At 38.7% G+C, this 21,565-nt stretch overlaps 1 protein-coding gene and 1 long non-coding RNA gene across 2 annotated transcripts in view; one reads left to right on the top strand and one right to left on the bottom strand.

Annotated features, from left to right (window-relative positions):
• The window catches only part of cdk14 (cyclin-dependent kinase 14), a 264,192-nt gene that overhangs the window by 67,440 nt on the left and 175,187 nt on the right, over window positions 1-21,565 (top strand). The window contains exons 3-5 of the mRNA XM_047360592.1: window positions 1,968-2,213; window positions 15,989-16,083; window positions 16,618-16,697. Of these exons, the coding sequence (XP_047216548.1) occupies window positions 1,968-2,213; window positions 15,989-16,083; window positions 16,618-16,697 (421 nt within the window). The remainder of the gene's footprint in view (window positions 1-1,967; window positions 2,214-15,988; window positions 16,084-16,617; window positions 16,698-21,565) is intronic.
• LOC124865478 lies at window positions 2,081-21,001 on the bottom strand. The gene is made up of 3 exons (XR_007037609.1): window positions 20,878-21,001; window positions 4,988-5,065; window positions 2,081-2,211 (listed from the first exon to the last, which is right to left on the bottom strand). It is a non-coding gene; the product is annotated as an uncharacterized LOC124865478 (long non-coding RNA).

Below are 21,565 nucleotides of genomic sequence, written 5' to 3'. Positions count from 1 at the left end.
GACAATAACACACAGTTTTCTCTTACAGTCCAAAAATGTTCTTTAGGTTCAGTGGAGAAGGATTGCCCGGACAGATTGCTCCTTATGGGGTCCAAAGCCTGGGTCCCATAAGGAGCAGTGTTGTTTTGGGGTTAGGGGTTGGGTTTAGGACTAAGGTCTGAATTGAATTAAGGTTAGATCTAGGGTTAGGCCATAGAAATGAATGGAAATCAATGCAAAGTCTTTGTAAAGATAGAAAGACAAGAATGGTTGTATTTTTCTGCATTGGTCCTGCTGTAACAGTTAGACGTGAAGAAATGAATCAACCTTTGGAAAGGTACGAGGTAAGCTCCTGCTGTGGGATTGTAGGTGGCTTTATGAAAAACTTCCATTGCATCTCTCCATTACAAATACAGAAGGGGATCTGGGGGCACGCATTAGGACTATATCTAATTGTGAATTGCTAAAGTCCCTTCAGACTTAAGAGCAAAAAAAGGGATTATTACAGGAATAAATTGTTATTAATATTATTTTTAATACTTTATCTTTTCAATATTAAACATACGAAAGAAACAAACAGACAACAAATCAAACAAGACAAACTGCCAACCGGCTGATGTCTAAACCAAAATAAATATATATATAAATTTGTCCAGAAAAACATAAATTTTTCATGAGTTTTTCAAATACAAACAGTTATTGGTTTTGATCTTGAGTAAATATGTATATTATGTTGTGGTAGTATACTCTAAACATTTTCTCTTGTCCCTTTACAAACAACTTAGCCTAAATGAGATTTTCTTTGTGATCCACAGGGTTTAATATAGTATCCCAACTCTATTGTTGCTTCGACTCTTCTGGGAAGGATTTTAACAAGGTTTAGGAGTGTGGCAATGGGAAATGTTCTGGCCACCACACTGTTAGCCCCACAGCACTGAGAAAATAAATCCCATCAAATAAAAGGATTACAAAACTCACTCTGATGTATCTCGGAGCTAATAAAACCCAATAGATTGACTGAACTATTATTATGACCCTGGCTAAATGCAGCATGTGGGAACTATTGCTATAGAGGACTTAGTCCTATGAAATAATCAGAATTAGGACCATAGTGAGAAATGTTGTCTGTCAGCTTCTGGACTTGTTTTTCTTCAATCTGTATGAGAGTACCTGTAACTATGACAAATGAAGAGTCAGCAGTCAGTATAGAAATGAATGAACCTAGTCATCAGTTTTTGCAGCAGGTACCTATAGGCCTGTTGTTGGTTTATGTAGATTATTGCCACATTTAAGTGAGTGAACATTTGTTGTGAGAAACACTTCATTGTGTTCAAAATATTTGGGGCTCTGTTAAAGACCAAACTAGAGAGCTGCAAGATGACTCCTCCTTGTGTGTCAGAGTAATTTGAAGTTCCTGCCGGGGAGCTCAGGCTTAAATATTTTATCTTAACGGAGCCGTGACAAAACATGTCATGCCATCTGAGTCCTTTATGTCCAATTTACAGAGTCCACCGTGCAGCAGTCACTGGTAAGATGCTTTATAAATAAAATAGACTGGGACTGTTGGGGGTGTTGTGTTATGGGGGATCGGCCGTTCTCCTGATGGACTTGTTGGAAACACTCTGCAGCATTATTGCATGATGGTACTCTATGAGTTTGTAGATGTGTGTCAGTGATAAGGTGGAGAAGTGTGAATGTTTGTGAACAGCAGCAGCCGTGTGCTGCGCAGAGCTGACGTCTGACTGAAGCTGTTTTGTTCAGAGACAGGAGAGATGGAGATAAAAGGCTTCCAGGCTAACAGATAGGTAGCGGTGAGGCTGTGAGGGAGAATTCCCAGACTGACACAGGCATGTGGAAGACAGACAGATGGTCAGGTTTCAACTGAGGGCTGCTAATCACATAGTTATTTTTATTAATTTTTTTCTTACGTCTCTAACTTTTATCCTCACCCTACTGTTTGTCTTTTTCTCCACACCCTATTTTGACAGATATGTGTCACAAAGATGTCCACACGCGGCTGCCAGGGAACAGACTCGGTCATCAAGCCCCTGGACACCATCCCTGAGGACAAGAAGGTGAGAGTTCAGCGCACGCAGAGCGGCTTCGACCCATTCGAGAAGCCCACCAGCCAGGTGAAGAGGGTCCATTCGGAGAACAATGCTTGCATTAATGCCAAGAGCTCGTCTTCTGGCAAAGAGTCGCCGAAACTGCGCCGGCACTCCAGTCCGAGTTCTGTAAGTGTAAAAACACAGGATAGTTCTGCCTAGTTATGACATGTGGATTGAGGGCAATGAGAACCTATTGTTATTGATTACTAAATATCCATATGGGCTGTTGTTTGAAATGCTGTTTTGGCACTGAGTAAGTCTCCACAGATAGAAAAAAAAAGCCTTACTGTAATAAATAATAAGTATGTTTCAAACTATGTCTGGATAAATGTTATGGGTTGGTACATGCAGATTCACAGATAATGAGGTGTAGCAGTCAATAAGGATCAGTCAATAAACATGGTGAGTTCCACTTGAATGAATATTTAAAGGTCTGTGTTGGATGGGATGGAATGTAAGACAGATGAATGCAACTGTATGGTGTTAAGTGCAACTTTCAAAAAGTAGAGTTGTTGCTGTGTTTGGGGTCATTGACCTGTTACATTACTCGGGAAAGCTTTAGCTGTCAGACAGGCACAATTGATGTTAGAAAACATTTCATTTTGAGGAACATGTGGTCGACTGAATGATTTCAGGCTGCCTTATAGCAGCAAAACAAGCCCAGGTCATCAGAACCTTCACCACCATGCTTGACTCTTGGCATGAGGTTTTTGTTTCCTTTGCTGTGTTTGAATTTTGCCAGACATGGTGCCGTGTATTGTGGCCAAACATCTCGACATTGTTCCAGAAGTCTTGAATTTCATTAAAATTCAGAAGGCCAGTTATGATTGTGTTTTTTTCTAATTGTCCTGTCAGGAACTTTTACAGTTAACATGCAGAGGGTACTCCTTTTGCAGTTTGATGTTTGACATTTTGGTGAATTTGCTGGAACCTCCTACCATGAGAAGATACACACTACAGCAGTCTGACTATAGAAGCCAGACTTCCAATAGTTTGGGAAATAGACCCTTTCCAGATTGATGTTGAGGATTCACTGCTTCTCTGAGGTCGCTGTAGATGTGAAGGAGGACAAACATCAGCTAAATGTTCTGCTTCTACACAGACTGCATTATTGATTAGGTGTTTGCTAAATAATAAAATGCAGAATCAGTTTTGTATTTCTGCCCCTCAGGTCATGTTTAAATAGCTCTAGAACCCGGGAAATACCACATAATTTGTATTGTCTTGATAAATTAAACACTAGAGTTTTGAATATAGCCCTCAGTAGAAGGAGGTTGAATGGAGATATAACGAAAGCTGTTACTGGCTTACCTGCATCCAACTTATTTTTAGCCTTTGTGAATAATTTATTTTGGCCCTTATTAGTTTTACAAAGTAAGTGGTCTGGACCATGCTTCCTAAAATAAAATGAAATGTCTAACTGATCTTTCAATTCAAATACTTCCGGTAAAAATATGGTCAGTGTAACAAGGATATATAAAGCGGAATATTTCACAGCATTAAAATGAGCTGTGTTCACAATCTGCTGGCAGGTCCAAATTTTCGACAGAACTCCCACTGTCCTAGCAGGAACAAGAGTTAACAGAGAACATCATCTGGAATGTTGCCGATGAGCAGTCACTTCTGTTTGATCAACAATGGGTAGGAGAGCAGTCCACAGTAATGTAGGTGTTGCCATGGAAACACTGCTTTTTGCTTTGGGAAGTTTCTCTTTTGTTCACAATTAGTCATTTTGCATTTGCCCTTCAACAAACTGTTTAACGTGTTAAGCCCTAAGGGTTTCAGAAGCAACTTCCACCTGAAAACACATACCTGAACTAAACCAAGTATAGTGCCACAGTTATAAGGTCTAGATGGAAATTTACCTAATTGGTACCTGTACAAAGGTAAGACATAAAATAATATTTTTCCAGTGTAAGCATTATTGCAACTGTTACTATGTCAGATTTTTTTGTGATTAAACAAATAAAAAATCCAAGTTTTGAACCACACCAAAATGTTCTTCAAAAATAAACATTGCAAAACACCACGAAAATCCTTTGAGAACCTAGAAGCCTCAGATTGCATTCATCAACATCTTGACTATAAGTGCAGCAAATTTGGACTGAATTAGCTGAAGCATATTTGTTCTACAGGTGTTTTAGTGCTCAATTTGCAGTGTGGGGAACTTTACTTTAAAAAAGTAACTAGTTATAGTTACATCCGCCAAAATGTAACTATAAAAGTAACTAGTTACTAGGCAAAGTAACTATTTGGTTACTTTATAAATAGCTCTGATTTTCATTGTAGGACTCCTTCTGCATATGACATAGCCTTTGGTCATGACCCTGTATATTAGTATAAAACATAAAATCGATTTTATGAAAGGAAATAAACTTAATTTAATCCATGTATCCCCAACTGGAGAATTCTTTTTTGAAAAAATTAATAATCAATGACAGACAATGTAAACCAATGTGCAAAAACAACCAGTCACAAGATAGAAATACACTTCAACTTCAAATGATAGTCTCTGAAACCGTTTCTGTTACTAACAAAACACAGGGCAACATTGCACTTGCTACAGTACACAAGAGTCTATTTTCTGCCATGCTCCTTGCATAATGCACAAACTCTCCTCTGGTCTTTGGCAGTCTGACCATAGTAAGCAGGCAAGCAAATGTTTGATAGGCTGTTTTGGAGCAGCTGTGGCAACGGCAGGGTGGGACTCATCAATGGCAGATGCTCCCCATCTTCTTCTGCACCGTCATCATGTACTGAAGACTAAATTTGACTTTATCTAAATTACATTCTATAAATAATATTGCACTGACTTATAATAAGCTAGAAACACAATGCAAACACTGTAACATATCATGTTAATTTTGTAACCACAATGGTTTGCAGAATAGACTTCTCACCTTGAAGAAGAGGAAGCCACAACAGCAGTGGTGGGAGGCTGGGTCCTCGAAGCACCTGATAGTTTTGGGTCCTACTGGCTGTAAAAATATGGAAATATGATTAGAGTCTTATTGCAAAGTGATGAACCAGTAAATGACACTGATACAAAAATTGTATGACAGTATGGGGCATTTGACAAGTATTGAACATATTCCAAAATAAGCAAATAAGCATACTGCTCCATCACAACCTGCCTTGCCTCTTCTGATATATAAAAAATAATGATAATGGGCTGTGGACACAAACACGCATATACACATGCTTGTACATACTGCTCCTTGTCCTTATTTTTTATCCCTCTAAAGTGTTTTTACATGTTGTGCTTGTGTAGATTGATGGTGATATAGGATGCTAACTATGGAAACCTAAGTGTAATTCCTTGTTTGTGCACACATACCTGGCCATGCAGGCCGGCAGCATGGGGACGGGAGATTTTTGTTTTTTAAAGATGACCACACAACATTAGTTACAAATGTAAAATAAGTTAAATATTTCGTTAAATTAGCAGACATGTTATGTAAAATTGCTGGAAATAAAAGTAACACAATAACTTACTCCTATACTGGGTCCCTCCTCAGAGAAAATTAATCATCTTCCTCTTCCAAATCAACACTGCTGACGAATGTATAACCTCAATGTCAGTGGTGCTATGCCAGGGTTTTAACAGGACTTCCAAAGCGGTCATTTTATCTCTTCTGTGCCATTCTAAATGATGAATGAATGAAATAAATGAAAAAAACACCACTGAAACAATCCGTGCACAGACGAAGCACACTGCATAGACGCTGCTTTTTACACACGTTTATATCCTCTGTTATGCATGCAAACTGCTTCAACCGTGAGGTGTGTCATAGAGGTGGTGCACCCTGTTGGAAAGGGGAGGGTCTCTAGTTTCTGACCTACTGAACATGGGGGGGTGCTGCAAAAAGAGTGGTTTTCTGTAGCGTTTTTGTTCAGTCAGCTCTGTCTGAAGGAACTTGAAACATGATCTCGGGTGTTTGAAGTGCTGTAACACCGAAAGTATTTGTGCAAACCTTATTTGGCAAATTATTTTTGAACATTAAACCCTCCTCATGTGAGTGATTTAGGAAAATGAACCTTAACTGTCTGATGGCATTTCAGAGGCGAAGACAAAACAGCTTCTTAGCTGAACCCACCAGTGGGTCCGTCCGGCTTAAGAGATTTAGCTCCATTGCTGGGCGTTTAGTCCCAGCTTGTAGTGCTACAACAAGTGAAGCAAAGCTTTGTCCTGCAATAAGCCCAAAACATCATCACTTTCCACCTCAATCAATTTATAAACAAATGTCCATTAATGTTGTAGCTAAACTGCAAACAGAACGACCATTTCTTTTAAATGTTGACAACTAGCATGGCAACACAGCACTTAATTAGAATTAGTTGAAATTTAGATCCTGCATATTAAAACTGAATGAAAACAACTTAATTGGCTTCTGTTGAAAAATTTGATACTATGTCCTGAAATTAAGTCGATCACAAGGTCTTTTGCTTTGGTTATTTCAAACCAAAACCTGTTGATCTCTAGGACACAGATCCTGTCTTCATCCGGAACAGTCTGATGGCTGGACATTCCCATACTGTTTATATAAATGTAGTTGTTTGAACGTATGAATATGGGACTTTCAGGAATCTCTTTATTTGGACCCAAGTATGAACCAAACTTGTGGATGTCCACAATTCTCTTCCAAAAATTTAAAATCTAAAATCAGATTTATTTTTGGATTTTTCCATGAAGTAACTTGAGGATGCAGAGTGTTTGAGGTGTTGCTTTGGAATACATTTGTTGATTTGCTTCCATTTATCTGTAATGTTGTGAGGTGTAACATTTAGTAGAGAGAAACAATGTTGGTAACGCTAACTGACCTAAACCAGGCGAAAGATAAGTTTGATTTAGTGCTAGATAGTGACATAAATTGTCGTTTTCTGTCTTTTTTTTTCCTACAGTTTATGTAACATTGTGGTTTGAACTGCACTGCGACATCACATTGTGTTTGCATTGCTCTTTAGTTCTTTCTGCTTCTGTCCTAAGTTCTGTTTTCTCATCTCATTTGTATTATTACTGTTTCTTTATACCTCAGTTCTCATTCTAATAGTTTTAGTATCAAAATATTTTAAAAACAGAATTTTTGAGTGAAGAGCAGCCCATCAAGACTTTGCTTATAAACGTAAGGTTAATCCTCGCTTCTTTTTTGAAACCGTTTTTGTGAGCTCTGCATCCTTTGGAGGATGAATACAACATGTTTGCTGTGATTTTTGCTTTGAGAGGTGCATGCCAAGATGTGGACACACTCTGTGCCTTGATTAATATGTGGGGTGCATGTGTTGATGGAACAGCAGGCGTGGGTTTTCGGTTGGATGCTTAAGGAATATGCCTTCATTTTTTTGCTGTGTAGTTTAAAGAAGAGAGAAGGCAAATATTTTTCCCACAAACTACACCGATATATAACACCCTGAGTCCAGTGTTTGCACTAAACAGCTAGGTCTTACTAACATTTGTCCAAACAGGCTCTTCCTTTACTACAGAGGTTCCATCTCAGAAAGAACAGTAATAAAGAAAAAGCTTTGTCAGCCTTTAGTCTGAAGATCACTGAAGCTTTGAGCAGCAGTTGGAAGCTGATGTTTCTATTTAGTGAAGTTCAGCTTCAGGCTCAAACTCTGAAAAGTAGATTTTTTTTATATAGATGCAGAAACAACTTTAGGCCATGACAGAGCTGGACAGTGGTGTTCCATCTAAAATGAGAAATTACTCTTTTTGAAGAGCTGTGACATGTTGCTAACCTTGTTCATGAGGAAATGTACGGATTGGTCCAGCTGCAAGTCTGTTATGTTGGTTCCACTCAACCTGCCTCTTCTTCAGAATCTCCATTTGTCACATTAGTGTTATTTATCATTACTACATTAAAGTGCATTATTATCTCACAAACACTGTAAACTGTAAAGTCCACTGCTTTTCTGGTCAATTTAATTTATTTATTTTGGCTATAGATACTTGCTAAAGATGCAACCTTTTAGGCATGAAGAGACTAAGCAGAAACCAAAAGCACCACCTAGTCATGACTGGTGATCACATATAAAGAAAACTAGAAATTACTGTAAGGTGATGCTAAATATCGACATAGAGATCCAGCTCCAAAAACTCAATTTCAAAATCAGAATCAACTTTATTGGCCAAGTTTGTGTGCACAAACAAGGAATTCAACTTTGGTTTTCATCGCTAGCATTGTATATTAACATTGATCCAACCAACCACCGCAATGTCTAAAAACACTCAAATAAATAAGGACAAGGTACAGTATGTGCAAGTGTTATCTTATGGCAACGTATATAAGAAGAGGAAAGGCAGATTGTGGTGGAGCAGTGTGCTTATTTGTTTCCAGGAGAGTAGCTGACTACCAAGGCTGTAAGGTGTTCATTGTGTTTGTCAGGGAATCAGCTTGGGGGAAGAAACTGTCTCTGGTAGCTGGTTTTTGTCATTAGCCTGAAGGTAAAAGTCTAGACAGCCTGTGACCAGGATATGTGGGGTCAACAGAGATGTTAAGTGCTCTTTTTTTTTTTTTGACCCTAGTCCTGGAAAAGTCATGGATGGAGGGAATGTTAGCTCTGTTGATCCTCTCTGCAGACTGAATTGTTTGTTGCAATTTGGACCTGTCCTGTTTTGGGGATTAGCCAAACCAAACTGAGATTGATTAGCACAAAGCTGACTGAATTATGGCAGTGTAGAAAATGAACAGCAGGTCCTGGGAAGGGTGCACTTCTTGAGTTGCAGTAGAAAGTACCTGATTTCCCCCCTGATTAACTCCCATTGTACATTAGTCCATTCTCAGTATTTATACTCCCTGGTTTCATTATTCTCAACTGGTTCCTCCTGTTTGCTGCCTGCTCCATGTTTGTAACCCTGCTTGAGTTCTGAGTCGGCAGCAGCCTTTTAAGTCTGCTATTTGTCATTATTAAAGACAGTCCTACTGACCTTGTGGCTCCCTCGCCAGTGTCTGCATGTTGGTCCACCAACTGCATTATGACACTATATTGCTTTTTAAATGTAATCAGATCACCAGTTATGTTGGATTTCAACCCAACAACATGGATTTCCTAATTATGCAAATTAGATATTCTGCTTTTGTAGAAGGTTCCTTTTTTAATTTATCTTCCAATATGAACGGCCTAATAAACATGAACACAAATAAGATTTAATAGGAAAGATATGAAGGTTGATTAATTTCCTGCCAGCATCACTGCAAAACACAAATGAATTGTTTCAGCCATATCATGAAAATGTACGCATTGTGCCATTCTCGTGTGTTTTGCTCAACATTTCACAATAAATCATGTGAATTAAAAAGAATCAATTCATCTGAATGTTTTTATAGGGCCATTTTAACACAGGTTTAACAGTCTTTTTATACAAGTCAAAACAAGAAATGCATACAACCATCAACAAGCACATCAAAAATGGCAAACTAGGTAAAGAACATAATAAATAGTCTACAAAAAAATAGAACCTTTCATAAAATACACAGGAAAAGAGAGAAAATGTAATCACAATCATAAATGAGGAAACAGCAGAGACCCATATAAACCATACAAAATCATAAAAACAAACAAAAAGTAATTTAACTATATGGAAAAAAAGGGTCTTGCTCAGGGACCCAGAGTGGTAATCTGTGGGATATGAACCGGGCCCCTTGTGTCTCCTCTGGAACACAAACCTCCTGTTGTTTACCGGTTGTTTACTGCCAGGTCGTTGCTTAGATGAGAAAAACATCTATTGCTGCTTCCAGATGTTTTAATACAATAAAAGCCAGGCGCTGATAATCAAATGGATTCACAAGCTGACCATCATTTTGTTCCTCTGGAGCATTAAGTTGTGAGGTGTCAGATGTTATGCCAAGGAGGACACACATCAGCAATGAACTTAGAAAACCAACTGCTGCTGCAATCTAGGAGGGGTTATAAGGTCTATTTCAACCAATTTTAATAGTCCATCATTATAGAGAAAACAAAAGTATTCACTAATGGGAAACAATGAAGACAGTGGACAAACTTTAAAAGACTGGATGTCTGAGCAGATTAGAATAAAATCTGAAGGGCTTCATCTCACATTCTGTAGGCCTCAGTTAGCATGTAAAATGCTAGAAAAAGAACTGAATATGTATGGATTGTTTACAGGGTTGAAAGAGAAATTTCCTTCTTGCTAACCAGGTTAGCTTGAAAAATTGTGTTTGAACTAAAGAAAAAAATTGTGTGTATTCAGCAAAAACAGCTTATACAACTGTAAAGCATAGTGGTGGACGGGTGATGATGTGAGCACCAGAGTACTTTGCAGTCATTTAGTCACTAATGAACTCCAGACTTCAACCTAATAGTGAATCTCGGTATGGGATTTTATAAGAGGTTTAGCAGTTGCAGACTTCAATAAAGAAATGCAATGTTGTAAATGAGTGTGGTTCAATTTCTCCACAGATACTGCAGGAGACTGATAAAGTGAGACCACAGTATCGCTTCTCTTTTACACTAAGGCAGGGGCCTTAGTGTTCTACTGGTTCTTAGGCTTCAAATGGTCATTTTCACTCAGTACATGATCAAAATCACAGTACAACAAACAACAAGAAACCTTGACAAATCTATAGTAAGCTAATCCTGTACCTTAACTATGAATTAGTTTAACCTTTGCAAAAACATGGAGTTACATTGCACAAGAACACAGATAAATGGTATCCCAAAATTATTCTTCATTATACCATTTATCAATATAATATTTAATGTTTTGGACTAAAAGAGTTGATTTTTCAATCATTACCTTCTTCAAATTGAGGATCTGTCTTCATTTATATTAGCATTTGAATCAAAAAGGAAAAAAAAGGAAAATGAACTCTTTGCTGAGGTTGGTTAGGCTGCCAGAACACAAATATCCTACTGTTTGAGTTTCAGATAGAGTTTCACTTCCTGCTTGATCCCTGGAGAACAGGTAATTTGTTTAGAAAAGCTCTGAGAAATGCTGAGCTTATTAGTGCTGCAGAGAGGAGCAAGATAACAGGAGGTGGAAGGTTAGGATGGCACTGAATGCTGGATGAGGCATTATGCTCAGTTTATTCTAGGCCCTTTATAAGCAAGAATGTAGAAACTGCTGAAAGACTTGTTAATAATGTAAGGTTAAATTTTACCAAATAAACTCAAAGAGCAAACATTATTTATGAAAGATTGTACTGTTTATTTAAGGAATTATGTAAAGAAATTACACAAATTACTGATTAGCTCTACCTCTGAGTAGATTTGATGCTACCACTTTACAATAAGGCTCCCCTTATACATCGCTAATAAATAGTTTACAGATATATTAATTCATCTGTAAACACATTACAAATCATTAATATGTGTTTGTAATGCACTGATTAAGTAGATTAGATTTTTAGTGCTACAGAATATGTTTACAAATTGTGTTTACAAGGCAATAACTCTCAAATGTAAAATAGCAACTCTATATTAAATATACAGGTGAACAAATTTGACTTGCTGGCAATCATTTGGCAAGAAAGCAGTCAGTCTTGTCTCTTTGTCCCCCCTAATTAAATTAATGCATAATAAACACTTATTAATGATTTCTAATGTGTTTAATAACATATCTGTGAGCCATTTATTAGCGATCTGTAAGGGGGGGAGCCTTATTGGAAAGTGGTACTGATTTGATAAGTCCTTGGACCTGGTACCAATGCATGCTGTTCAGTATCGAGGTATCTTTGACCAGATATGTCTCATCCATATAAAGACATCTATCGATGTCTACATGTGGCTAAAAAGTCATTTAGGTTGATCAAACAGACTAATCAAGTCAGTTCTTAAGGTAATTTTTGGACCAAAATGTTTGATTGGAAATGATAATGTTTTGATGTGGTCCAACCAGAGTCCAGACTTTTACTCAAATCAATTAAATTTTGTTTAGTTGATTTATATAACATCAGTTCATAACACAACAAATCCCATCCAATTCGATTATAGCCATATTCAGAAGAATACGCATAATTTTTGACATGCAATTTTGTTTTTTTTAGTTAAATGTGAAAAATATCTGCCATAGGTACAGATACTTATGGACTTAACTAAATGTGTTTACGCAACATTTGGGCAGGACAAATTGGTTTTATATTTCATTAAATAGAAACAATGACTTGCTGACTTGAAGCATCCATAAAAGCTGCCGGTAACAGTCCAGTGTTTGAAAGGAGGACATTTCTGTTTATGCATCACTACCTTCCTAAAACATGTTGTTTAAAGTATCAGGAATTCATGTGCTTTGTTAGTTGAACACACTGAGAGTTGAGGTTTCTAAGGCTATGTTAGGTTAGCGACAAAACCTTTTTTCAATAGTTTTTGGTACATTCAGTAGTGATATTTTAACACCTCTACCACGGAGTTCAAGGTTTAGATTAACTACAAGAAAGAGAACAATTGCATTAATTGATTAGAGAATGAAGTAATACACTATCCTTTAAAAATGTACAGCTGAAGTGTAAAACTCTGGAGATCCAGCAAAATGACTTTCTGGATGTTCATAGCTCCAAATAATAGGTGAAATTGAGTTATTGAATTAGAAGATTCAGGGATCAGCAGCATGACTGATTATGTTGCACCAACTGTGTGTGTTTTCTCATACAGCCAATTACGGTATTCAGAGGAACTGGTTTCAGTTTTCAACAGGATCAGCAGCTCTTTTTACCATGCAAGAGTTTTTTATTTCCTTAAGCTGCTGCCACACCATTTCCTACCTGGCCATAATGTTAAGATCTCTAACCATGCATTTTACATGTTGCTAAACAGAAACAAATTATGTAAATTATGTAAAAAAAAGAAAATCATATGACATGTAGCTTGTGATGTTCCCCTATTTTAAATATGTTGTGTATATTCAAATGACATCCCTGAATGCTTGTTGTGATTGCAGTGGATCAGACTGTGAATGCTGCCCTATCTGATGCATAGAAACTCCCTCAAGCTGGAACATTAATTGCCTAAAGCTTCATATCTTCATAAGCCATTAAAGTGCAGGACAGACACTTCTTATTGTGACAGGGATGTTACATACAGCTCTATGTTGTTCCCAACATCCCTGCCATACTATTGCAGATCAGCCTTTTTTTCAGATGTCTTTGAAAACGTGATGTCACAGGATCTCACATCCCTTTCCAGCTCGTTTGACACTGTACCAAACAAATTTCATCCTCAAGCAAGCCAGAATGCCACAGATTTCTTTGGACACGTTGAATAATTCTGCCATATGAGTGCCGCAAGTCTCCCATGTCAAGTATACAAACTACTAGAATAGAACAGGATAGACTAGAAATATATTTTATGTGGGGAAATTCAGGTGTCAGCAGCAAAAAAAAAAAACAAGTGGAAGCATACAGATACTCACAGAATTATAAAAATAAAAATGAAAGAGTAGACTGTACAGTAAAGGAAAAAATACTTGAAAATAAATACTATATAGTTATTAAAAAATGCATACTCAGATTAAATGAAATGTGCAACAGAGTGGAGTTATTAGAAAATTTACAAAAAAGTGGTTTTGTGTTTGTGCATGAGAAAACAAGATACAATTTACAAAAAATGGAAAAACTGACAATAACAGCAGGAATGTCAACGCAATGAGTTTGATGGGAGCAGTGATGGTTATAAAGTCTAATAGCTGCTGGGAGGAAGGACCTGTGATAACACTCCTTTATGCACCTAGGATCCAGCTTTCTGTCACTGAAGGAGCTCTCCTGCTCTGCAACAGCTTCATGCATGATGGGGTGAGAGACATTGTACAACAGCAATATTTGTTTTTTAGTAGAATTTGTCTGTCTCCCACCATCTGCACTGGGTCTAAGGGGGATCCTAAGACAGAGCCGGCCTTCCTGATGAGCTTATCTAACCGCTTCCACAAGCTGCTGCTCCAATATACTACACCATAGAAGATGTCTGATGCCACCAAAAAGTCAAAAAAGGTCTTAACAAGTGCCCCCTGCACTAAAATCTCATTCTCCTTAGCAGTTTAGAGTTTGGTTTGACCCTTGCTGTGAAGAGTCTCAGTGTTGTGACCCCAGTCCAGTTTATTGTTCTATGTACTTATAAGAGTCCACTTTCTCAATGTCAGTCCCATAGATGTTCAATGGTGTCAGTGTAGTGGGTTTTTGCCTGTGGAAATCCACCACCAGGTCCTTCATTTTCCCTGCATTTATTGGGAGGTGGTTCTGCTGGTCCCAGTCCATGAAGTTCTGTGTCCTCTGTCTGTACTCTGAGTCGTCCTCACCTGTAATGATATCAACCACAGCAGAGACCTTAAGATGGCAGCGAGGGGAGTTGATGAAGTCTGCAGTGTAGAGGGTGCAGAAATGTTGCCTATATTGGTCCTGTGCTATGGGTCTAGAGGTGTTTGGGCGTGTTGGTCATATTCCCCTCCTTTGGGCGTTGTATTCGTGTTGGGGGTGCGAGCTGGTTGGCTCTCTTTTGGGGTAGGGCCGTGCTCTTTGTCGGGGTGGGTGTGTACACAGCTGACATTCCTAGATGCCTCAGCGTTTGTGGTGTGGGGTTGGTGGGCCTGCTGGTTTAGGCCCGGTGGTTGGACGGGCTCTGCTGTGTGCTCCTCCGCTTGTCTTTGCGTCCAGTAGGGGTGTGTGTCAGAGAGAAAGGGTGGGGGGTGTCGCAGAGGGGTTGCAGCGTGTGTGGTGGGGGTTGCGTGCCCTTTAGGACATGGAGTCGCGGCATTTGTATTGGCCGTCTGGTCACGGTGGAGCATAGCTGGTTGGTGGTTCTGGACTGATGTTGCAGTGGTGGTGATATTGTGTGTTTGTGTTTTTGTGGGGGGCTTGGTGGGGGCTCCTATGCTCTGGGGGGGCTTTGGATGTCTGTGGCCCCAATCTCCTTCGTGTCTGCAATATGTATAGCGAAAGCCGTAATGCTCCACTTGTGAAAATAAATCTGCTGGGCTTCTTCTTGTCACTCAGACAACAATTCTGAGTGCTACTCTGCCGGACAGGACACGATCAGAAACAGCAACGTGATTGACGCTTCACCAGAGAATCCATGCCAGAAGTTCTCAAACTAAGTTCAAGCATCTTAGTGAGGGTTCCTAAAAATGTCAGATGTCTCTGGTTTTTGATCTTAGAATGTATGTTCCACAGTGCTGCACCAATTAACTGGCCTCTGCATCCATTCACCTAAAAACTCTTAGTACCAAGACTACTCCAAATCATCTTAAATAGCTATCAGTGCAGGCATTCTCATTTGCATCCTCTAGGTTCAAAACACTGACTTATTACATTGACTAAGATAAGACAATGGCTGCCTGTTACATTCCAAGTTCATTTGAAAATTGTGTTTGTCTTCAAAGCCTTAAATGTTTCACCCAAACTTTAAAACCAAAAATTGGTCTTAGAGTATGTGTGTCTGTGTGGGTGTTTGGTCCCACTTACACCCTCTGGTGTCCACGATAGATATGCCAGGTTCTTAAATTTAACAATGGACCTACCCATAACTGGTCTGCATCAAATTGCATCCAAGTCAGGTCATTCCTTCTAGATGCTTAACTGGTTATTTACCGTTTTTGTCAGTGAGTATATTTGAAAGTTTAGATTCTGCTTGCATCGGCTTATTTACCAGTTGGATTTCAAGCGGTTCATCTCAAGTTCTCATTTCCTTACACCTGTAATTCTCAGCAGTCAATCAATAAAAATGTCTAAAAGTTATAAGCTGACGAGAACGAGACACTCTTTTAAGAAAGTTTGCTGAAAGAACGTCCCCTCTCCAGTGAAATTACACCTTCCTGATGATTCAGTGGGGAACTTTCAGATTTTAATATCTCTCACAGATCTGTAATGCCTTTTTTGAATCCCCCAGAGGCTTTTCTACTCTGCTGTCTTGAATTCATCCCTGTATAATACATTTTTATCTCTCCCGTTTTCACATAGCCTACAAGCCCCAAATTTGGAAAGGCAGACTCATATGAAAAGCTGGAAAAGCTGGGAGAGGGCTCATATGCAACAGTTTACAAGGGAAAGAGCAAGTAAGTACTGTGTGCACAATTATTCACTTTTTAATTCAGTCACTCCTATTTTTCCTTCAGCCATGCATGCAATGATATATTTGATTTCGCCTACCGCTGTTGTAACTGAATAAATTAAATGAAAAACTGATCAGTCGCAGAGGCTGGTTTTAATGTAAAATCCCACACATAATATGAAGTTTTCCTTTATTTACCACAGAATGGATCATTTTTTCCAATGCTTTTCTCCCAGGTTTTCCTAATTAAAATCTCTCATACTATAAATGCACAAAACTCTGCAGACTCTAATCTTCCTAATGATGTTATTTTGTGTCGTTCTTCAACACAGCAGTTTTGATTGGTGAGCTTCATTCAGCTGTAATCCTCTGCCCTTGTACCCAAGTTTCACTCCACTGATGCTAAATTACTTTTCATTGACTTATCTATTCTCTCTGTTCTCTGGCTTTGCTGATTTTAAAAGGTCTCTAATTTTTTTTTTACATAATGAAGAAAGTCTAGCAGATTATAGCAATCCGTGTTTTGTGCGGTCACCAGGGTGAACGGGAAGCTGGTGGCTCTGAAAGTGATCCGTCTGCAGGAGGAGGAAGGAACACCCTTCACGGCCATAAGGGAAGGTAACAAATCCCAGTTCACCCCTGCCCCATCACTCTTCGCCCTTAACCCTACATTTGTAAGGGTAAGGGTGTCCCAATTGTTTTTGTAGAGTAGAAGGGGGGCTAAGAAAAATGGTTTTGTAGCTTTTAGAAAGGGCACCTGTTCAAGGCCACATTTGGAAACAAAGGGAGCGGAGCTTGTTAATCCTACAAAAAAATATAAATATTTTCTTAGTTTAAGGGGACATATCATGCTTCTAAATCCTTCCTTTTCACATTTATATTATTCAGTTTGGGTCTATATAAAGTGGAACTAATGCTTTGGACTGAACTCCTTGTTATTGTAGCTCCATTGGCTCCTCTGTTACCCCTGTTCTCAGGTGAGTCTGAGAGCAACTCGATTTGGTGCTGTTTCTTTAAATGCTGTTGAGGCACTTAACACCCCATCCCCCTCCAGATCAAAGAGTGTTCCAGTCCATGCCGTTCGGTCATTTTTGTAGTTTGATAACAGAGATACAATTATCTAGCGCCACAGAATTTTTTTACTGTCAAATTGATTAAGAGATGCTAACAACAGAAGACTTGTCCATCCAGCCTTACATGTTAGAGTCAGAGTCTGACCCAGAGCGAGAGCAGAAGGCACGATGCTCCTGCAATCAAAACTATGGCCAAGGCGTCATGTCAATACACAATATGTTCACGTCTAAAATAAAGTTTGTTGTCATTTTAGCGTTATTTGCAGCTTACCGTTTTGCTGTGTCAGTCGTTTCCGCAGACAGGACGAGCTGACCCTTTAATTAGATGAGGTGTTTCAGCAAATCCTTGTTGATACTGGTGTAGGTTGCAGAAGGCACTCGTCTTTGAAGTGGTGAAATGGGAATCTCCCCACTGATGTGGGAACATTTCCAAGGAATATAAAATTAAACCAGGCACCTCAAAGAGGTTCTGATGCTGGGGTACGGTGTAATGAATTGTGTGGGTTAATACACCCAACAACTGAACATTAAAACCAATCCACTTGCAGCGTAGGCATACTTGAGCTTGGACTACAAATTCACAGCGAGGAATAAAAATGGCGGACTTGCAAAATTGGTAGCTGGAAGGCCATGACCTTGTTTAGCTGTTCTTCAGGAAATACTGTGACGTAACAGTTTAAATACATAACAGAGAAAAGAAACAACTGTATGGACTGAAAAATATGACCCAAACAAAATATCACGATATCTATGCAGCACCTGGAGAGACTAAATTTAACTTTACAGCTCTTCTGCAGACTCCAAGTACACCAAAAAATGTATTTAAGGTCTAAAGTGTATTTTGCATGATATGTCCACTTTAACGTTTTTAATGGCACTAAAATGTGTCATTTGAATCTTTCTGGTATTCCTGATTTATGTTTTATACCAGTCAGTCAGTCATTTTCTACCGCTTATTCCATAGTGGGTCGCGGGGGTTTTATACCATTGTTAATTAATAACAATCCTTAACTAACTGGCAAATGTTTTTATTTATATAAAGTAGTTTACCATCACACTTATTAGAATGGACCGAAGTGTTTCTTCTCAATAAGCAAATAATGTAGACCTAGAGTAGTATTTGTTGGTTTATAATATATTGTTGTGAGAATGAAACAGGAAATGTGCTGTAATTATTAGTTTGATGGTGTCTGATGTATTGCCTCAGTGCAACTTCATTAGGTATATCAGGTTAGGACACACTAAAGTATATTTGTAGTCTGACTACTCATCCCTATACTCTAAGAATATTTGAAGATTAGTACTTATTAACCATCTGCTACTTTGGAACAAGTGTAGTCAAGTAGTGTGTTTCTGTATATTTGCGAACATCATGAATTTCTGAATAGATATTAGAAAAGATTTTTTAAATGTTGAACATTTGTTAGAGATGTCACAGGGAGTGAATGGCTAGTCAAAGTGGTGCCTACACCAAAAAGGATTTCTACCACCTCAACACAACTTAAATCCCCCAACAATTCATAGCTTTTAATGTTAACACTGTTTTATAAAACCTTAAACCGCTGCAGCATTTGGATTAGATGTTGCTTTTATGTATAAGCCTATGGCTGTTTAGAATGTGCAATGTTCTAGTTGACAGTCCGCAACAATGACTTTACAATGTGAAACACATACAGCCAAATAAAAGAGTCCTTGGCCAGAGGTAGAGCTACGCATCTGTAAGGCGGTGCAAATATCACAAATAAATTGGCAATGAAAGTGAACCTTATTCCATGCAGACCCCACACACCCTGCACATAAACTGTTTAGAGTTTTACTTTCAGGTTGCCGCTACAGAGCACTGTTCACTAAAACCAGCCGCCACATAGACAGTTTCTTCCCCCAGGCTGTTTCTCTGATGAACATTCACTAGAGTACAGAACAACAGCATACAGATGTTGCAAATGCACCTTTTCTATTAGATATGTGTATATTGTACATTGTAAATTGTAAATTTGTATATTCTGTAATACAAAAACAGAACAAAAGAGCAAAGTGTACCGGAGTCAAATTCCTTGTTTGTATGCACGAACTTGGCAATAAAGCTGATTCTGATGAGATAGTTACTCTGACTGGAAATTGTAATTAACAGCAGACGTGTCTGCAATTAATAACAGAATAAAGTGGTGACAGAGGAATGCAGCGAAGATATGAACAATCTGTAGGAACTTCAAGAATAATAGTAATGCTAAACCTGGCATCTGCTTCAAAGATTCCCACTGGTGCTAAATTTATGAGGACTGATCAGACCTGAACTGAATTAGTATACACTAGGCAGAGATTCATTACAAACTCAGGCTGGGAACCTGAAACCTTTAATATATCTGTGAAAACAAAAGAAGGCAGCATTTTTCATGTTTTATTTTAAATTAGGACCACATTAGAATTAGACGAGCATAAAAATGTCATATATATAGATTGGTCAAACCGGAACTGGGTCGGCCTACACTGATTACATATTCTGGAAAACAGATTTTGGTATTTGTGAAACCTTGACTCTATTGGAGAAAAGAAAAATTTGTGGATTGGTAGTTTTTACCGCAAAATTGCTAAAATCTTGTCTCGTCATGTTCTCACGAACCCCGTGTTGCAAACCTTATGTGTTTGCATGATGTATGATGTCTCCTATTAGCTGTCAGAGAAGCCCTAAAAGTTCCTTAATTTACTGGCTGTGCTGAAAGTAAATCCACCCTCCTCCACACCCAGCTGGTATGGAAATGTAGACGAGGAGACACTTCTATCGTACAGAGGCCAAACTCTCCCTGAAAACAGATCAGATGGGTGCTTTGAAATTGAACTAATTCAGCAGTTTCTGAGTAAGAAGCCCCAGTGCAGATATGTGACCAGCATTACACACTGCCCCTCTATGTAAACTACTATATGCAGAAAAGCACATGTGTGTGCATCAGGGCTACGTCCAGGGGTGGTGTGCAGGTTTCTACAAAGTGGTGACAGGATCTTGGAGGTATCAGGCCGCAGATTCACACTCTGCATGCAGCAAGGGGTCCTGTCTTTGATCTGCTTATATTATTTTTAACAACCTTTAGGTTCTCATGCGGGATGAATGTATTCATGAGACGCCGTCACCAGGGAGCTTTCCAAGGATCTGCCCATCAAAGCCTCTTTGTGACTTTGAAAGAGAACGTAGTGTTTGCAAAATTAATCCCATTGGCAACCCACTTAGTTCTCTGAATATAAACTGAGCTTTTATTGCTCTGTTTAGTCCAAATAAAACAATTTGCTTAACCTGTAATTTGATTGAACTAGATCTTATTAAGTGGCACGTTGCTGCTTGATTCTTCAGTACACTTTCACAGTCAATACAGTAGGTGTCTTTAGCTATAAAATTTGGTGACCTCTATACACTATGTGCCTCACACTCCACTGACCTCTGTCCATGATTCTTGTGGCCTACCATTTCATAACTTGGTTGCTGATGTTCACTTCCACTTTGCTATAATACCAATAACAGTTAACTGTGGAATATTTAGTAGCTAGTAGCTAGCTATGATTGAAAGTACTGTAAAAGTAGAATTCACAGAGCTCCTGAGAGCAACCCGTTCTTACACAAATGTTTGCAGGAGCAGTCTGCATGTCTAGGTGTTAGCGAAACTTGTAATCAATCTGCAGTAAACCAGACTGCAGCTGCAACATGTGGACACATGCTACTGTTACTTTTTCCTTACCTCTCATAGAAGCATCATCCTAGGGAGTGTTTTCAAATTAAATCTAGCTGTAAACTGTTTTTTGAATGGACTTATTAATAGCGTATAACCAATACAGCAACAAAACAAAGAAAGCAATACTCAGGCTGAAACATGGGTTCTACTGCTGAACACAAAGGTGTATAAAACCACGATGCCACTGCCTCTGTACTTGACACTGGTTGTCATGGCTACACAAATAGTTTATTCTATCCACTGACATTGTGTTTCAGGTTGTTAGGTTAATAGTTTTTGTATCCTATGCACATATACATCAGATGGAGTATGGTGTTCCATTTTCTTGGTGTAATTCTTGAGTGCTGGGGGGCTAATGATGGAGGGGGCAGAGGGAGCAGTGGAGGGTGGCGGGCGTTTGGGGATGGGGGGCATTGGGTTGTTTAATACTTATTTTACCAACTGTATGAAGCCTAATCAAGTGGGTAAATTAAACATATCTCCAGCACCTCTTGGCAATTATAAACACCTCTTACATCATAATTGTGTTGAAAAGTGAGTGTGGGAACTTCCAATGCTGAATCCTGCCTGCATTTCTGTGTGTCTTATAATCCTTCTCTAATCCCTCTAGGTATTGAAGCACTCTAACACTCCGGCTAATGATCATAACAAAACAGTTATCTGGCTGTATGATCTACCACAACACATAATACTT

Source organism: Girardinichthys multiradiatus, chromosome 3 (assembly GCF_021462225.1).
Source record: "Girardinichthys multiradiatus isolate DD_20200921_A chromosome 3, DD_fGirMul_XY1, whole genome shotgun sequence".
NCBI lineage: Eukaryota > Metazoa > Chordata > Actinopteri > Cyprinodontiformes > Goodeidae > Girardinichthys > Girardinichthys multiradiatus.
Note: the sequence above shows the minus strand (reverse complement) of the source record. Positions and strands in the feature narration are given on the sequence as shown.